This window comes from Paralichthys olivaceus, chromosome 14 (genome assembly GCF_024713975.1).
Source record: "Paralichthys olivaceus isolate ysfri-2021 chromosome 14, ASM2471397v2, whole genome shotgun sequence".
Lineage (NCBI taxonomy): Eukaryota > Metazoa > Chordata > Actinopteri > Pleuronectiformes > Paralichthyidae > Paralichthys > Paralichthys olivaceus.
The window spans coordinates 12500826-12518255 of record NC_091106.1 but is presented as its reverse complement, the minus strand read 5'-3'; the positions used below and the strand labels follow the sequence as shown (position 1 = coordinate 12518255).

The 17430-nt window shown below is 42.3% G+C and overlaps 3 protein-coding genes across 3 annotated transcripts; 2 read left to right on the top strand and 1 right to left on the bottom strand.

The window, feature by feature from the left end:
- The first annotated feature begins 6379 nt into the window (after positions 1 to 6379).
- On the top strand, positions 6380 to 10086 carry echs1 (enoyl CoA hydratase, short chain, 1, mitochondrial). Its single transcript, XM_020087364.2, has 8 exons — positions 6380 to 6584; positions 7979 to 8176; positions 8281 to 8408; positions 8770 to 8869; positions 8979 to 9083; positions 9244 to 9363; positions 9458 to 9525; positions 9617 to 10086. Exons 1-8 carry the CDS (start codon positions 6395 to 6397, stop codon positions 9680 to 9682), a joined length of 975 nt encoding a protein of 324 aa, XP_019942923.2. The 5' UTR covers positions 6380 to 6394; the 3' UTR covers positions 9683 to 10086.
- Positions 10087 to 12782: 2696 nt separating this feature from the next.
- fuom (fucose mutarotase) lies at positions 12783 to 15296 on the top strand. The gene is made up of 6 exons (XM_020090130.2): positions 12783 to 13077; positions 13232 to 13300; positions 14042 to 14112; positions 14498 to 14596; positions 14702 to 14775; positions 15068 to 15296. The coding sequence occupies exons 1-6, from the start codon at positions 12993 to 12995 to the stop codon at positions 15132 to 15134; spliced, it is 465 nt and encodes a 154-aa protein (XP_019945689.1). The 5' UTR covers positions 12783 to 12992; the 3' UTR covers positions 15135 to 15296.
- A 60-nt stretch (positions 15297 to 15356) lies between these two features.
- Positions 15357 to 16683, bottom strand: LOC109631389 (uncharacterized). Its single transcript, XM_020090118.2, has 4 exons — positions 16576 to 16683; positions 16359 to 16422; positions 16170 to 16207; positions 15357 to 16076 (listed from the first exon to the last, which is right to left on the bottom strand). The coding sequence occupies exons 1-4, from the start codon at positions 16581 to 16583 to the stop codon at positions 15458 to 15460; spliced, it is 729 nt and encodes a 242-aa protein (XP_019945677.2). The 5' UTR covers positions 16584 to 16683; the 3' UTR covers positions 15357 to 15457.
- Between the last annotated feature and the right edge of the window lie 747 nt (positions 16684 to 17430).

Below are 17430 nucleotides of genomic sequence, written 5' to 3'. Positions count from 1 at the left end.
CCTAACCCTGGCTGCAACCCTAACCCTAATTGCAACCCTCACCCTAACCCTAACCCTAATTTCAGCCCTAACCCTATTCACCTTAGGGTGAATAACTCTGCGCTGCTTGCTCGAAACGTGCTGAAATTTGGTGTGGGTGCGTGGCTGTCTCCCCTTTACGATGTGTGAAATGCCCGAGTCTCTGCGACGTTCAGAAAAAAAGTTATTCAAAAATATCTCGTACTTTTTCTTTGAGATTTGGTGGTTTGACCCCTTGCGGAGGTCGTAGACGCTCGGGGGTGGTACCAGTGGATCGGGCATCCCCACATTAGTTCAGCTGGAACCAACTTCCAAGTCTCTATGACCTTCAGAACAAAAGTTATTCAAGAAAATCTTCAATCTCCAATGGGTTTCCATCCCCAACCCTAACCCTAACCCTGGCTGCAACCCTAACCCTAATTGCAACCCTCACCCTAACCCTAACCCTAATTTCAGCCCTAACCCTATTCACCTTAGGGTGAATAACTCTGCGCTGCTTGCTCGAAACGTGCTGAAATTTGGTGTGGGTGCGTGGCTGTCTCCCCTTTACGATGTGTGAAATGCCCGAGTCTCTGCGACGTTCAGAAAAAAAGTTATTCAAAAATATCTCGTACTTTTTCTTTGAGATTTGGTGGTTTGACCCCTTGCGGAGGTCGTAGACGCTCGGGGGTGGTACCAGTGGATCGGGCATCCCCACATTAGTTCAGCTGGAACCAACTTCCAAGTCTCTATGACCTTCAGAACAAAAGTTATTCAAGAAAATCTTCAATCTCCAATGGGTTTCCATCCCCAACCCTAACCCTAACCCTGGCTGCAACCCTAACCCTAATTGCAACCCTCACCCTAACCCTAACCCTAATTTCAGCCCTAACCCTATTCACCTTAGGGTGAATAACTCTGCGCTGCTTGCTCGAAACGTGCTGAAATTTGGTGTGGGTGCGTGGCTGTCTCCCCTTTACGATGTGTGAAATGCCCGAGTCTCTGCGACGTTCAGAAAAAAAGTTATTCAAAAATATCTCGTACTTTTTCTTTGAGATTTGGTGGTTTGACCCCTTGCGGAGGTCGTAGACGCTCGGGGGTGGTACCAGTGGATCGGGCATCCCCACATTAGTTCAGCTGGAACCAACTTCCAAGTCTCTATGACCTTCAGAACAAAAGTTATTCAAGAAAATCTTCAATCTCCAATGGGTTTCCATCCCCAACCCTAACCCTAACCCTGGCTGCAACCCTAACCCTAATTGCAACCCTCACCCTAACCCTAACCCTAATTTCAGCCCTAACCCTATTCACCTTAGGGTGAATAACTCTGCGCTGCTTGCTCGAAACGTGCTGAAATTTGGTGTGGGTGCGTGGCTGTCTCCCCTTTACGATGTGTGAAATGCCCGAGTCTCTGCGACGTTCAGAAAAAAAGTTATTCAAAAATATCTCGTACTTTTTCTTTGAGATTTGGTGGTTTGACCCCTTGCGGAGGTCGTAGACGCTCGGGGGTGGTACCAGTGGATCGGGCATCCCCACATTAGTTCAGCTGGAACCAACTTCCAAGTCTCTATGACCTTCAGAACAAAAGTTATTCAAGAAAATCTTCAATCTCCAATGGGTTTCCATCCCCAACCCTAACCCTAACCCTGGCTGCAACCCTAACCCTAATTGCAACCCTCACCCTAACCCTAACCCTAATTTCAGCCCTAACCCTATTCACCTTAGGGTGAATAACTCTGCGCTGCTTGCTCGAAACGTGCTGAAATTTGGTGTGGGTGCGTGGCTGTCTCCCCTTTACGATGTGTGAAATGCCCGAGTCTCTGCGACGTTCAGAAAAAAAGTTATTCAAAAATATCTCGTACTTTTTCTTTGAGATTTGGTGGTTTGACCCCTTGCGGAGGTCGTAGACGCTCGGGGGTGGTACCAGTGGATCGGGCATCCCCACATTAGTTCAGCTGGAACCAACTTCCAAGTCTCTATGACCTTCAGAACAAAAGTTATTCAAGAAAATCTTCAATCTCCAATGGGTTTCCATCCCCAACCCTAACCCTAACCCTGGCTGCAACCCTAACCCTAATTGCAACCCTCACCCTAACCCTAACCCTAATTTCAGCCCTAACCCTATTCACCTTAGGGTGAATAACTCTGCGCTGCTTGCTCGAAACGTGCTGAAATTTGGTGTGGGTGCGTGGCTGTCTCCCCTTTACGATGTGTGAAATGCCCGAGTCTCTGCGACGTTCAGAAAAAAAGTTATTCAAAAATATCTCGTACTTTTTCTTTGAGATTTGGTGGTTTGACCCCTTGCGGAGGTCGTAGACGCTCGGGGGTGGTACCAGTGGATCGGGCATCCCCACATTAGTTCAGCTGGAACCAACTTCCAAGTCTCTATGACCTTCAGAACAAAAGTTATTCAAGAAAATCTTCAATCTCCAATGGGTTTCCATCCCCAACCCTAACCCTAACCCTGGCTGCAACCCTAACCCTAATTGCAACCCTCACCCTAACCCTAACCCTAATTTCAGCCCTAACCCTATTCACCTTAGGGTGAATAACTCTGCGCTGCTTGCTCGAAACGTGCTGAAATTTGGTGTGGGTGCGTGGCTGTCTCCCCTTTACGATGTGTGAAATGCCCGAGTCTCTGCGACGTTCAGAAAAAAAGTTATTCAAAAATATCTCGTACTTTTTCTTTGAGATTTGGTGGTTTGACCCCTTGCGGAGGTCGTAGACGCTCGGGGGTGGTACCAGTGGATCGGGCATCCCCACATTAGTTCAGCTGGAACCAACTTCCAAGTCTCTATGACCTTCAGAACAAAAGTTATTCAAGAAAATCTTCAATCTCCAATGGGTTTCCATCCCCAACCCTAACCCTAACCCTGGCTGCAACCCTAACCCTAATTGCAACCCTCACCCTAACCCTAACCCTAATTTCAGCCCTAACCCTATTCACCTTAGGGTGAATAACTCTGCGCTGCTTGCTCGAAACGTGCTGAAATTTGGCGTGGGTGCGTGGCTGTCTCCCCTTTACGATGTGTGAAATGCCCGAGTCTCTGCGACGTTCAGAAAAAAAGTTATTCAAAAATATCTCGTACTTTTTCTTTGAGATTTGGTGGTTTGACCCCTTGCGGAGGTCGTAGACGCTCGGGGGTGGTACCAGTGGATCGGGCATCCCCACATTAGTTCAGCTGGAACCAACTTCCAAGTCTCTATGACCTTCAGAACAAAAGTTATTCAAGAAAATCTTCAATCTCCAATGGGTTTCCATCCCCAACCCTAACCCTAACCCTGGCTGCAACCCTAACCCTAATTGCAACCCTCACCCTAACCCTAACCCTAATTTCAGCCCTAACCCTATTCACCTTAGGGTGAATAACTCTGCGCTGCTTGCTCGAAACGTGCTGAAATTTGGTGTGGGTGCGTGGCTGTCTCCCCTTTACGATGTGTGAAATGCCCGAGTCTCTGCGACGTTCAGAAAAAAAGTTATTCAAAAATATCTCGTACTTTTTCTTTGAGATTTGGTGGTTTGACCCCTTGCGGAGGTCGTAGACGCTCGGGGGTGGTACCAGTGGATCGGGCATCCCCACATTAGTTCAGCTGGAACCAACTTCCAAGTCTCTATGACCTTCAGAACAAAAGTTATTCAAGAAAATCTTCAATCTCCAATGGGTTTCCATCCCCAACCCTAACCCTAACCCTGGCTGCAACCCTAACCCTAATTGCAACCCTCACCCTAACCCTAACCCTAATTTCAGCCCTAACCCTATTCACCTTAGGGTGAATAACTCTGCGCTGCTTGCTCGAAACGTGCTGAAATTTGGTGTGGGTGCGTGGCTGTCTCCCCTTTACGATGTGTGAAATGCCCGAGTCTCTGCGACGTTCAGAAAAAAAGTTATTCAAAAATATCTCGTACTTTTTCTTTGAGATTTGGTGGTTTGACCCCTTGCGGAGGTCGTAGACGCTCGGGGGTGGTACCAGTGGATCGGGCATCCCCACATTAGTTCAGCTGGAACCAACTTCCAAGTCTCTATGACCTTCAGAACAAAAGTTATTCAAGAAAATCTTCAATCTCCAATGGGTTTCCATCCCCAACCCTAACCCTAACCCTGGCTGCAACCCTAACCCTAATTGCAACCCTCACCCTAACCCTAACCCTAATTTCAGCCCTAACCCTATTCACCTTAGGCTGAATAACTCTGCGCTGCTTGCTCGAAACGTGCTGAAATTTGGTGTGGGTGCGTGGCTGTCTCCCCTTTACGATGTGTGAAATGCCCGAGTCTCTGCGACGTTCAGAAAAAAAGTTATTCAAAAATATCTCGTACTTTTTCTTTGAGATTTGGTGGTTTGACCCCTTGCGGAGGTCGTAGACGCTCGGGGGTGGTACCAGTGGATCGGGCATCCCCACATTAGTTCAGCTGGAACCAACTTCCAAGTCTCTATGACCTTCAGAACAAAAGTTATTCAAGAAAATCTTCAATCTCCAATGGGTTTCCATCCCCAACCCTAACCCTAACCCTGGCTGCAACCCTAACCCTAATTGCAACCCTCACCCTAACCCTAACCCTAATTTCAGCCCTAACCCTATTCACCTTAGGGTGAATAACTCTGCGCTGCTTGCTCGAAACGTGCTGAAATTTGGTGTGGGTGCGTGGCTGTCTCCCCTTTACGATGTGTGAAATGCCCGAGTCTCTGCGACGTTCAGAAAAAAAGTTATTCAAAAATATCTCGTACTTTTTCTTTGAGATTTGGTGGTTTGACCCCTTGCGGAGGTCGTAGACGCTCGGGGGTGGTACCAGTGGATCGGGCATCCCCACATTAGTTCAGCTGGAACCAACTTCCAAGTCTCTATGACCTTCAGAACAAAAGTTATTCAAGAAAATCTTCAATCTCCAATGGGTTTCCATCCCCAACCCTAACCCTAACCCTGGCTGCAACCCTAACCCTAATTGCAACCCTCACCCTAACCCTAACCCTAATTTCAGCCCTAACCCTATTCACCTTAGGGTGAATAACTCTGCGCTGCTTGCTCGAAACGTGCTGAAATTTGGTGTGGGTGCGTGGCTGTCTCCCCTTTACGATGTGTGAAATGCCCGAGTCTCTGCGACGTTCAGAAAAAAAGTTATTCAAAAATATCTCGTACTTTTTCTTTGAGATTTGGTGGTTTGACCCCTTGCGGAGGTCGTAGACGCTCGGGGGTGGTACCAGTGGATCGGGCATCCCCACATTAGTTCAGCTGGAACCAACTTCCAAGTCTCTATGACCTTCAGAAAAGAACAGATAGAGGAAGTCGCGGAACCTTCTCTCTGCATCTGATTGACGTGAAACGAAACAGCTTGACACTGACAGCCATCCTACTGTGTGAGGTAAGTAGATGGTAAAAGGTTAAGTGAAAGATTAGATAAAGTTATTGCTAAGAAGCTTTCATTCACAACATTAAGAGCACTTTTTAAAGAGTCCAGGGCTCAAGCAAAGTTAGCTGACTTGAGGCTATGAGAGCTCGTAAGTTAACTAACCAGTTAGTTAACTAACTAGCTAGTTAACTAGTTAACATGTAAACACATATTAACAGCTAGGGGTGGCCAGGCAGAGAGTTGGTTTTCTCAAATTAAATTCTGTAATTAATATATTTTTTACAATGAAAAACGATTTGGCTTAAGAAGTGCCCATCCTGTCACATTTTCAAATGCACAGATACACATTAAAAGAAAATAATAATAAATCCCCCTAAGTACTCAGATTATTTAAAATGTTATATACCTAACAGACCCTGGAAGTGTTGTTTTTTCTTCTATTTTTAAAAATCTGTTATTGTATTACTCTTGCTATATTTTCATAATAATTATGATTATGATTATAATTAACTGATCATAATTTATGTGTGTCTGTATCTGTCTTATTTATGTCATTTCAGTGAGCCATGAAGTGGAGGGAAAGACATGTATGCAGGAAATCAATACAAGGGATGCTGGTGAACGGCCTATAGTTTTTTTGTTTTTGTGTTACCGTGGCAACGTTTCTGAACCTATAACTACTTCATTTCCTCCCTACCCTCCCATACTGCCACACACACACACACACACACACACACGAGTTAGAGTAAACAAACTGCAGCTTTAATAAAAGTATTTTTTCCAACAAGACCCTCTGTATGTATTAAATTATAGATATTGAGTTTGTGTGTTTGTAGGTGTCATTTTGGTATAAACTTTGCTCGTCCTTGAATCATAAGCTCCATTGAAAGAAAAAAATTCCAGACCTCACTAATTTCTAAACCCTGGCTATGGCCCCGGTAGTAGCAGTAGCAGTAGTAGTACTAGTATAATAGTAGTAGTATTAGTAGCAGTGTAAAATTCCTCCCTGCTCTACCCTCCGCAGACATTAGGTGGCAATACCGTGCCGCCCCATGAGTGATCCTACCAGAGAAGAAGACGCAGCAGGAAGTAGCAGCAGCAGCAGCAGTAGTGTTGTTGACATCACCCTCGTCTCTGTCATCATGGCTTTCCTCTGCAGAAGTGCCGCGGTGCTGCTGAAGCCCTGCAGCCGAGCTCCGGCCGCCCTGAGCGCCCTGTCCGCCTCCCGGCTCTACAGCTCAGGTAAAGGGGGTGGGGAGAGAGCACCCGGGGTCAGTCTCCATGTTACTGCTGCTCCAATGTCAAGAAAACATGCGCCACCACTGTGAGACGCATGTGCAGCAGTTAGCAGAGTAAACTTCATCGTGTCCTGACACCTTGTTTGACGGAGTTATGACCCGAGGACAAGTCAGTGTAAAGATCATGTCACCCTGAAGTAGTATTTACACTCCTAACACATAGATCACGTGAAGCTTGTTCTTTAACCTTCATGTGTTGTTCCTGATTCTCATCTCCAAAACCTTGAGAAGGGGCCCTGACCATTTAATGAACAACTTCATCATGATTTCTACGTTGTGTTTACAGAGCACTGGAAAACACTGGGGTTTTCATTCAGTGGTGCACTGTTTGAAAATGTGAACCAAGCTCTGGATTCATCTGATCATAGTTTTGTGGCACTGTGCAAGCCCCTGCAGGTCGAGCTGAGTTTCAAGCTTGACACAATAATTAAAGAAATCATTCATATGTTTAAAACTCAGATGGCTGTGTGAGCAGGTTCCTCAGTCTCATGAAACACCTTCAGAGAGAGTCACATGAACATCTGGTCTTAAAGCTTTGATTTAGAATTATCTGGAGACAGATGTTTGTGGTTTGACATAGAAATTCTATGAAATCTTGGTGAAGCCAAAATTAATGTAACCTTTTTGTGGCCTAACACTTAAAAGTAGTTTTGTATCTTTGCCTTACAAGGTGTATTGGTGGCCTCCAGGGTCTCTGTGAAGCCTGAACACAACGCTGTTAGTGTTGATCCTTCACCTTTTCTGTAAATAATTAACCAGAACTTCACCTTTCCTTATGAAACCCAAGTTTCTGACACTTTGGTGACCTGGGTGAAAGTCTACACTCCAACCCAGGAAGCAGCTGTCATGTCGGCAATAAGAAACTGGCAGGATATATGCAGGTCTGGTTTTGTAACATCTTTGTATGTTGCAGTTCTTTTTCAGCTATACAAATATGTGCACACTCTAATAGAACTGCTAACAAGACCCACGTGGAACGGATAACTGATCGTCTCTGAACACCTCGGTCTGAATTTATCTCAGTACACTGGGCTCGGCTGCAGGGAACACTATGGATACCGACTGTCTCTGTATGTAGTTTGAGAGATATTGTGGCGTTTCGAGGTTTATTCACTACTGGGCTACTTCACCTTATCTTCAATTATGGGGAAGTGTAAATAATTCTAGGACTCTGATATTTCTTTGTATCTGTCTCACTTGACAAAGATCTTTAATTTGATTCATTAAATCTAAACTGAAACCTGCTGAAACCCTGTTATACTTAGTATTGGATGGCCTCAGATTGGTTATTTAAAATGCTGAAGTCTCATCATCTGTGTTTGTTCCTCCTTCACACAGGCGGTCAGTTTGAGTATATTCTGGTGGAAAAGCGAGGTGACAAGAACAATGTGGGTTTCATCCAGCTGAACCGGCCAAAGGCTCTCAACGCTCTGTGTGATGGGCTGATGACGGAGGTGGGACGGGCCCTGGACTCTTTTGAAGCTGACGCAGACGTCGGAGCTATCGTTATCACCGGCAGTGACCGAGCCTTTGCTGGTGAGGCAACCATGTGGTTGTGTTTAAAATACAGAAAGAGAATGTAAAATAATCTGTTTACGGTGATGCATCAGCAGTAAACTTTTGTTTGTTTGTTTTTTCAGCTGGAGCGGACATTAAAGAGATGCAGAATCGAACCTTCCAGGAATGTTATGGTGGAAACTTCCTGGCTCATTGGAACAGGGTGTCCACAGTGAGGAAACCTGTCATTGCAGCTGTCAATGGATTTGCTGTGAGTGTCCCTTTTTTAAATTTCATTTATATTTTCAACTGAGGGAAGATATTGTGAATATGACAGATAAGGCAATAAAAACTTTTCAAAATTAGAAAATGTAAATTCGTAAGAACACTGAACACCCACCATTTGTTTCCAGAAAACAATAGGAATTGAGCTCAGTTCCAAAAGATTTATTTTTCTTTTTTTTTTTTTCCTTTAAAGTAACTGAAGAGTAGACCTAAAAGACGAAGGGCATCCACATACTTTTTGACCATATTGCACAGTATTCAAGATTCACAAAATAAAAATGTGGTATGAAATGAGGAATATAAATTTCATTCACTTCGTCTGTGTTAAACTCTGCTCTCCTGTTCAGCTGGGTGGAGGCTGCGAGCTGGCCATGATGTGTGACATCATCTACGCCGGAGAGAAGGCGCAGTTCGGCCAACCAGAGATCCTGTTGGGGACCATTCCTGGTAAAAACTCGATCGCCTTACTTTCCGTCTTCACACTTCACTTCCTTGTACTAAGGTTACCAGATTCTTGCTGTCGGAGCAGCTGTTCATCACGTCTGTCTTCCTGCAGGGGCCGGAGGCACCCAGCGCCTGACTCGTGCGGTGGGCAAGTCCCTGGCGATGGAAATGGTACTAACAGGAGACAAGATCAATGCTCAAGAAGCCAAGCAATCAGGTAACGGCAGCGATAGACAGTAACTACATACTTTATGGCTACTGTAAATTTTGTGGCACTTGTACGTTTTATTTTTACTTTATTGTATTGACACATTACTTTAGACATGCATCTGACTAAAGATGTGATATGATGATACATTCTGTTCTCGTTTCCTCAGGTTTGGTGAGTAAAGTTTATCCTGTGGACCAGCTGGTGTCTGAAGCTGTTAAATGTGGGGAGAAAATTGCCGCTAACTCCAAACTGGTCTCTGCTATGGCTAAAGAGGCTGTTAACGCAGGTGTGTAAAGTTTGTGTAAGAAGTTGGATATCTTAAACCGTATTAAACTGAACAAGTTTGTTTTGACTGACTTGTTCCTCTTGTGTCGCTGAAGCTTTTGAGCTGACTTTGGCTGAGGGGAACCGTTTGGAAAAGCGCTTATTCCACTCCACCTTTGCTACGGTAAGTAGAAGAGCCCCCCAGACAGAGAGAGGACTGTAGACTCTGTTTTTGACAGTGCGCTCATTGTGTTTGTGTGTTTGTTTCCCTGCAGGATGATCGTAAAGAAGGCATGACGGCATTTGTGGAGAAGAGAAAGGCCGATTTCCAGGACAAGTAGAAAAGATTGGATGAATAGCTCAGCCAAGAAGACTCATATTACTGGGTTATTATCTTTTCCACAACAACTTGAATGATGCAAAAAACCTGACTGTAGTGGAACATGTCCGCTGTATAAATTCAGATTTGACAGTGATTGAGAGCACAGCAGTGTCTTCATCGGTACAGTGAAGCTGCTGCTGAGGCTCAGTATAAATCAGATGCAGTTGAGGTACAGGTGGGTGCAGTGGGTGTGTATGTGAACACTATATGAAAACCGTGTTACAGTCAGTGTCTCATAGGAGGAATCTGCTGATGACTTGTACTGACTTTGCCTTTTTCATTTTTTCAAATGTTTGTCTACATTTTGTAGGCTGCTGTTATCCATATGCACATTTTACGAATAAAACTCTAGATTGGTTTTCATTACTGCAGCTATAGACCTCTGAGCACACAGACAGTATTTGGAAGATAACATCTGTTATATTAATTAACATTGCATACACGCATGTACACTGTCAATTGCTGCAGCTCCTCTTTTCAGCCTCTGTCTGAAACGAGATACAATACAAATGTGGAGCTTGTGAGCTTGTCATGTGACATCACAGTGCCCTGGAAGCTTTGGCTGGATGACTAACGAGTTGTTTCAGGAGCTTCAAGGCCAGTTTTTTTTCTAAAGGCAAGAAAAGCTCCCTTTACAGTGAACAAAGCTGAAAAAGCTGAGTATGTCTCAATTTAAGTAATTAGGCTGCCCCTTACACATGTAATCAGAAAAGGCTGCACATGAAACATACATGAAATGCAGTAAATAGTGTCAGCTCCAATATTAAAAACTGATAAACAAGGGGATTCAGTTCAGCCAGCAGTGTGTACGTCTCACCAGCAGATGGGGCTCTTGTGTTACAACCATAGACTGGGTTATAACCAGTTACAACCTCAGGCACAAGTGGAGAAAATTAATTCTGGCCTGTTGCATTGAAAAGCACCAGGTTGTTTGCAGATGAGTCCTTGATTTAATGCTACTGAGAATGAAATTACACTTTTTACGTCAATAAGTAAAATAACGTCCGAAAAAACATGTCAACTTCCTGTATTTTACATTAAATTAGCCCCTTATTCTAACAAATGAAAGTTGACATTTTGCCACATTTGCAGACTTGTTTTAAAGATCAATACATTACCAAAAGCTTCATGAATATATCTGTAAGAATGTGTGACCAAGAGGAATAACCTAGATTGATCTGTATAAGCCCATGGTGTGTTCATCATCTATATCCAATTGAAATAATCAGTAACACATAAAACCATATTTTTGACTTGAAAGAGAAACAGCAGAACAAATGTGGTTAATGAGCTCTTTCTTGTGCCGCTCCAATCATCGCAGGGCTCCTTCTCTGTGTGATCTTCACACGGCGGCTCCCCCATATTTTCACAAGGCTGTGGCCTAATTGAATTTTATTTTCATTCAATATTCCCCCTGGAGCTCAGTTTCTTGTCAGCTCCCTGGAACAAAACTTTAAAAAGGAGGAGGAGGGAAAAAAAAAACTTGTCTCCTCAGTCCCACAAAAGTGCACAGAAGCTTCTCTCTGAGGCTGTAGCAAAAGGTCAAAATAATAAATGTAGACTCAATTGAGGCTCCACAGACACACAAAGGGGGCAAAACGTTACATTTTGGCAGCGCAGACCCTCATGGCGTGATAAACTCATTTAAAGAAGCTGGGATAAAGAGAAAGCAGCATGGGTCCACAGGGGGAGAAAGAGGCTTTCAGTCCAGCAGACAGGCCTGGCTCCAGCAGGCGTCTTTTCTCCGGCCCTAGCTACTGACTCCTATTCCTCTGCAAAACATCACCCATATTCCTGCACAGCCTCTGTTCCTCCTGCAACCAGTTCATTCTAAATCAGGAAGCTGCACCATAAACACCACTTCTGATATACTGGGAATAGCTCACTATAAAGTTAAAATAGATTTCTGTTTCCCTATAGGAAAGGATTTTTTTGTAATGTGATGTGCACAATTAGCAGAAAACAATGTTTTCATATTGCTCAGCACAAACAATAGGAATGTGCAATAAAAGTACCAGCATATTTCTGCAGTTTATTATTACCAGCAGCTGAATACAGGTTGTAAATTCAGTATAGGCCCACATGCCTGCAGTGCTACACTGTGGCTTGACTTTCTCTTAAAGGCCTTTTTATATGCAGATGTACTGCTTTTTTCCCCCTTTTCTTTTCTTGTCTTTTTATCAACCAGGATCTGCGGTCATGGTAAAAACAGATTCCTCAGCATTTTTTCTACCATTCAAGGGTTGTTTCTCTGGCTCAGATGAAGTGAGTGGTTTTCATCAGACGAATATTTTCATTATCTCACATTCCTGGCAGCAGGGGCCGTATCGAAACAAAACGTTCACCGGTGTCTGCTCTGAATTATGCCCACCCAAGGGTGTCAGAAAAAACACAGGGCGAAAATTAACTGACTGTTGTGTTAATGAGACAACACTATTTCATAGAGTCAGGCGGACAGCATTAAATTACTATACTGAGTCTATTTACAAAATTCATTATAAATATATCACTTTTTCAATTACATTTTCATAATATAAAATATAGTGATCAAATAAAATGATACTGAATGAATGACTTGTTTACAATATATAACATTTTGTAATATTGTGATACAAATATTTTTTCTGATATGTATTCAATATATTTATTCAATATGTATGTATATTCAATTCGATAATAATTTGGTTTATTAATTAAATTACATAAATATTATATTACAATATATATAAATATATATATATATATATACACACATTTAAAATATATATCTAAATGTATATAAAAAAGTAGGCTATGTATCAATATAGATATGCATGCTCATTTAAAATGAACAAATATAAATTACATATTATGTTAATTATATATAATAATTAAATTATATATGTTCATTTAAAAAAATATATATTAAATTCAATGTATCTATGTTACAAAGCTTACATACCGACAGTTTAATTTGTTAAGTGATGGTTTGAGCAAATTTTAAGTTTGTGAAAGGACTCGGTGTAGAAGCCATCTCACCAATGAAATTAAGGTCCATGGTCACATGACTTATTTCCAAAGATGTCGAAGTTATATCAAGATATTTATTGACTGAAAAATGAAATGAAATTCAGCTTTAAAGCCAGAAATATCATCACGACACGCATGCGCAGACTGGAGCCTGTGAATGGTAAATTGTTTTTATTTTAATTACCCTGCGTGTGTTTTATGGAGTTAAACTAAGCAGGAAGTAGACGGGAGGAGTGCTCTTACTTCTCCTCTCTGACAACATGGTGGTGTTGATCGGGATCCCCTCCGTGCTCTCACCTGAGCTGCTCTACACTCTGGCTCTGATGGGCCACGGGGATGAACTGGGTATGATTCTGAATTATGTGCACACGTGGGTGGTGTTTTCTTATCTTAGTCATGACCAGTGTATAGACTGATCCAAGCCCAAGTCAACGCCTGAGGAAACAGTGACTCAGCAGGAACCGACCTGTGACTTAACGTCTTTTCTTTTCTCTTCCAGTTCTGGCTGATGCTAATTTCCCAGCATCCTCCATCTGTGCCTGTGGCCCCAAAGAGATAAGAGCTGATGGTATAATTGTCTGGCGCTTTAAAAAACTAATCCTAAAAACAGGAAATGTTAGCACTTCACACTTCCGGTTCCGTTTTTTTATTTTTTTTTATTGAACCATTTTCAAATATGGCCCTTAAATCTAGAACCTGTGTAACAAATCATTTACAGGTGCAGGTCTATAAGTTCATGAAAAACAAGAGGCAAGACCGACGTGGAACTCGAATATTGTCAGGCATAAGAAAGAAAGAAATGAATCAATAATACAATAAATACAACATAATAAAGTTAATTATTGAAGAAATATTGAAGAAATGATTGAGAAACGAGTCCATTGCACAGAAATTCATTATAAAACATTAAGGCTCAGGTTGGGAATCCTGTAAATGTGGAACACCATGATGTCATGTAGCGCCAGCAGGCTTCACAAAACACTTGAGCGTGCGCTGGCTGACAGCCGACTTCTCCATGCTACAGTGTTGTTTGAGTCCATAAATAATGTCCTTTTTAAGGTGTCATGTTGGAAATATGGAGGGAAGCCACAGAGCCTCAGAATCCTCTCCACATAGTTGACAAAGTATTTTGCTACACTTTTTTTGTTCTGTCACAGCTCTCATTATCAAATCCATGAAGAAAGCCGGTTTGTTTTCTCTTAATGGAACCACGGGGATGCTAACTTCTGGGCTGACTTATACAAAAAACATCATCCCTGCAGCTTTCTGTTTTAAACTGTTTTTCCGCCTGTGTCTGATCTTCATGTAGGTTTGGGAATCCCAGAGCTTTTGAAGGCCATCTTGAAGCTGTTGCCTCTGGACACCTACGTCCCCTTTTCGGTACAGGACTCGTCTATCTAATAAATCCAGAAATCTCTGTCTGTATGTGGAATGCATATCTCGAGAACCATACACCTCATTGTCTCTAAATTTGGCCCACTTTGAATGAACTGGTGTGGAGCAGCTTGAGGGTTCTGCAGACTGACACCTGCGGTCAGTCTTGTCTCGCTGCAGCTCTATTACTGCAGGTCACTTTTACATTTTCAGAAATATAGCTGCTACCAACATTCCCACAGGCAAGCTAACATTCCAAACAGACATATTTAGTACCGGCACTGCACTAGTAAATCTAAACTGAGGTTCATCTTCCAGTTATCATCAATATATATATTTTTTTCTCTTTGACAATGTTGCTGTCTTCTAAAATGTAAATATGTTGCATCAGGCTGCAGTCATGGATCTGGTGGACAGTGACAAACAGAAAGGTTTACCTGTGCCTGTGTGGGACACCTACAAAGATCTCCTGGACAAGGCTGGGTCTCAGGTGAAACTGCCAGTCCACCTAATTATTGAAGAATTCAGAGGGTAGCTCGACGAAACTGCGTCTATCAGATTGATGACTCATCTGTTAATTCCTCTTTACATACAGAGTCCTGTTGAGAAGGTGGAGAGGTTTGCTTTCTATGAACGAGCCAAGAAGGCCTACGCTGTTGTAGCGACAGGGTGTGTATTTTCTCTGCCTTCATTTGAATATTAGTGCTGAATAGAATATTTCATACTGTCTGAAAAAAGAACACACAAGCATTTGTCACTGCGTAAAAGTTGAGGGACATTCCCCACTGGAGAAACATTTGTCATCTTTTAATTTGTCTTATTCAGAAATTTAGCAAACTCTTAAGTGTCCAAAGTGTTTGGACTGTTTCTTGTGTTTACCTGTGATCTGTTTTGTTACCCTGATAACCAGCTTCATGTTACATTTTGTGGGGGTTTTTTTCCCTCTGCTCTGTCTACATAGGGAAACCGCTCTTTATGGTAACTTGATACTGAAGAAGGGGGTCATTCCTGCTGAGCTGCTACAGTGATGCACATATTCTAATAAGTCATGATGACCTAATGACTATATGTGCAACAACTATTAATTCTTGTTAATTTGTCATTTATAGAACAAATATGATCAGATTAATTTCCAGTTTACCGGAAGCAGATGATTTTATATTTTTTCAATAAAGGAAACACTGAAAGTCGTACATGTTTAAAGTGTATTTATCACCAACATACAAATAAAAGACACTGACATACATATATGATAATTGATAGTTTAACAGTTTAATGGAGTCAAAATGAACATGCGATTAAGATAACATGATCACAATAAGGATCTTCAAAGGTTGTGGTTGTTGAATGATCACATGTGGTAGAGATCATCCAAATCTTCCTCTGGTTCACTGTGCTTCCTCTGATAAGGCAAATCAACAGGAGCACCAGATTCAGCAGCATACTGGTAAGGAGCGGGCTGCAGCTGTTCTTTGTGATACAGGTCGTCCTTGTCCTCCTCTGGTTGGAGGTGAAGTCTGACCTTATTTTCTCCGATGACCTCAAGCCTCAGTGGCTCCACCTGCACGAAAAAGTTCTGGTCGTCACGATGATACAGCTCGTCCTTGTCCTCCTCTGGTTCTGAGTGTGTGACGCTGGCCCATGCACCAGCTTCGTACTGGACCTGCTCGGCTTCCTGTGAGGCCACCTCGCTGAGAACAGGGTGGTCAATGTTGTCTCTATCCTCCTCTGGTTCGTCGTACGACATGTCAGCAACAGGCTGGACATCCTGGTTAGGGACTTTGAGGAGATCTTCCATTGAAGGATGGTGCAGCTCATCCAAGTCTTCTTCAGCCTTCGGGGGCCGTTCCCTGCCCGCCATGCTCTGCCAAATCTTCATGCTGGGGTCGAATTCGTAGTGAGTCTCGTCCAAGTCCTCAGGAGGTTCCACTTCCACTCCCCAGGACATCTTTCCTTCGTCATCCATGGACCTGAAATAAACATCACGCAACTTCAGTCTGCGTCGCCTCAGTCCAAAAAAAGATTATTCACTTTCTTGTTAGTTAAAGGAAATTGAAACTTACATAACTGTATCCTGGAATGCAGCATCTGTAAGTTTATTCTGAGAAAAGAGCACAAATGTTACGCAACTGCTGTCCAAATACAATTTTGTGGTCATACAGACATGCTGGCCGTTTCAAATTTATCAGGAATAATTAATCATGAAGCAGTGGAGTTTATGCTGACGACAGCTACGAGACATCTACACATACCCCCGGTTTATATGGCTTCGCTGTGGTGCCATATATCAGGGAGACACAGACTAGTAGAGAAAACCTGCATGTGAGAAGACTCAGGGTTAATGTCCAGATTTCAAATCAGCAAGACATTACGAAGGTGATCATTGTCTAGTCAAACAAACAAACCCTTAAAATCAGGCTATACAGTGTTGACAGTCAGAAACCATTTGAGGCCATGTTGTTTTCCTACCTGAACATAGTGTCTCTCTTTCTGCCTTCAGCTCAATGTTTTGGCTCCTGACAAAAAGATATTCTGATTTCTCTTCACCTGACGCACAGGACCAAAGTTCCACCTATAAACCAGATAAGAATTTCCTGACCTTTGTTTCCTCTGAACACGGAAGCGTCAGCTGTAATTCATCTTTCTTTATCTCGGTTGTGTTGTACATAACAGTTGGTTGATTATAGTTGAATTAATGCGTCTGTCATCAAGTGTAATGAGTGACTGTATTACACTTGATGACTGTATATACTTGACTGTATATACCAATATACAGTAAAACTATACTGCAGTTAACCTTTGTTATTATGTGAATAAAGGACATTCTTGTGTCTGAATTGCTGCACATAGAGACTATTAAAAATATTGAATTATATACTGATGTATATAATCACAATCACAAGGTTATAGTCCTATGGCCTGAGATATTTGATCCTGAGACAAAATTTATTATGCAATTAAAGTTTCTTTAATCTAACACAGAGACTGCATTGAGCCTAGTGACAATATGACTAACAATGCTACACAAATAAAGTACATTATTGTGTATTACATACATGAACAACAACTAAAACCTGTTTCTGGCTTACACCACTTTTTAACAACTCTCTGAAAACAGTGCCACTTTTATTTATTTATTCATTCATCCCTGGGGACACATTTCTTTTAGTTTTTTCAATTGGCATCAAACCTCTGTTATGCCTTACATAATTTTAATTGAGTTATGTCTATTGTTTCATATATTTATAATGAGCACATTTAACATTCTGCTTTGGATTAGTAAATTATTATTATTTTTTATATTATATTATTATTATTCACATT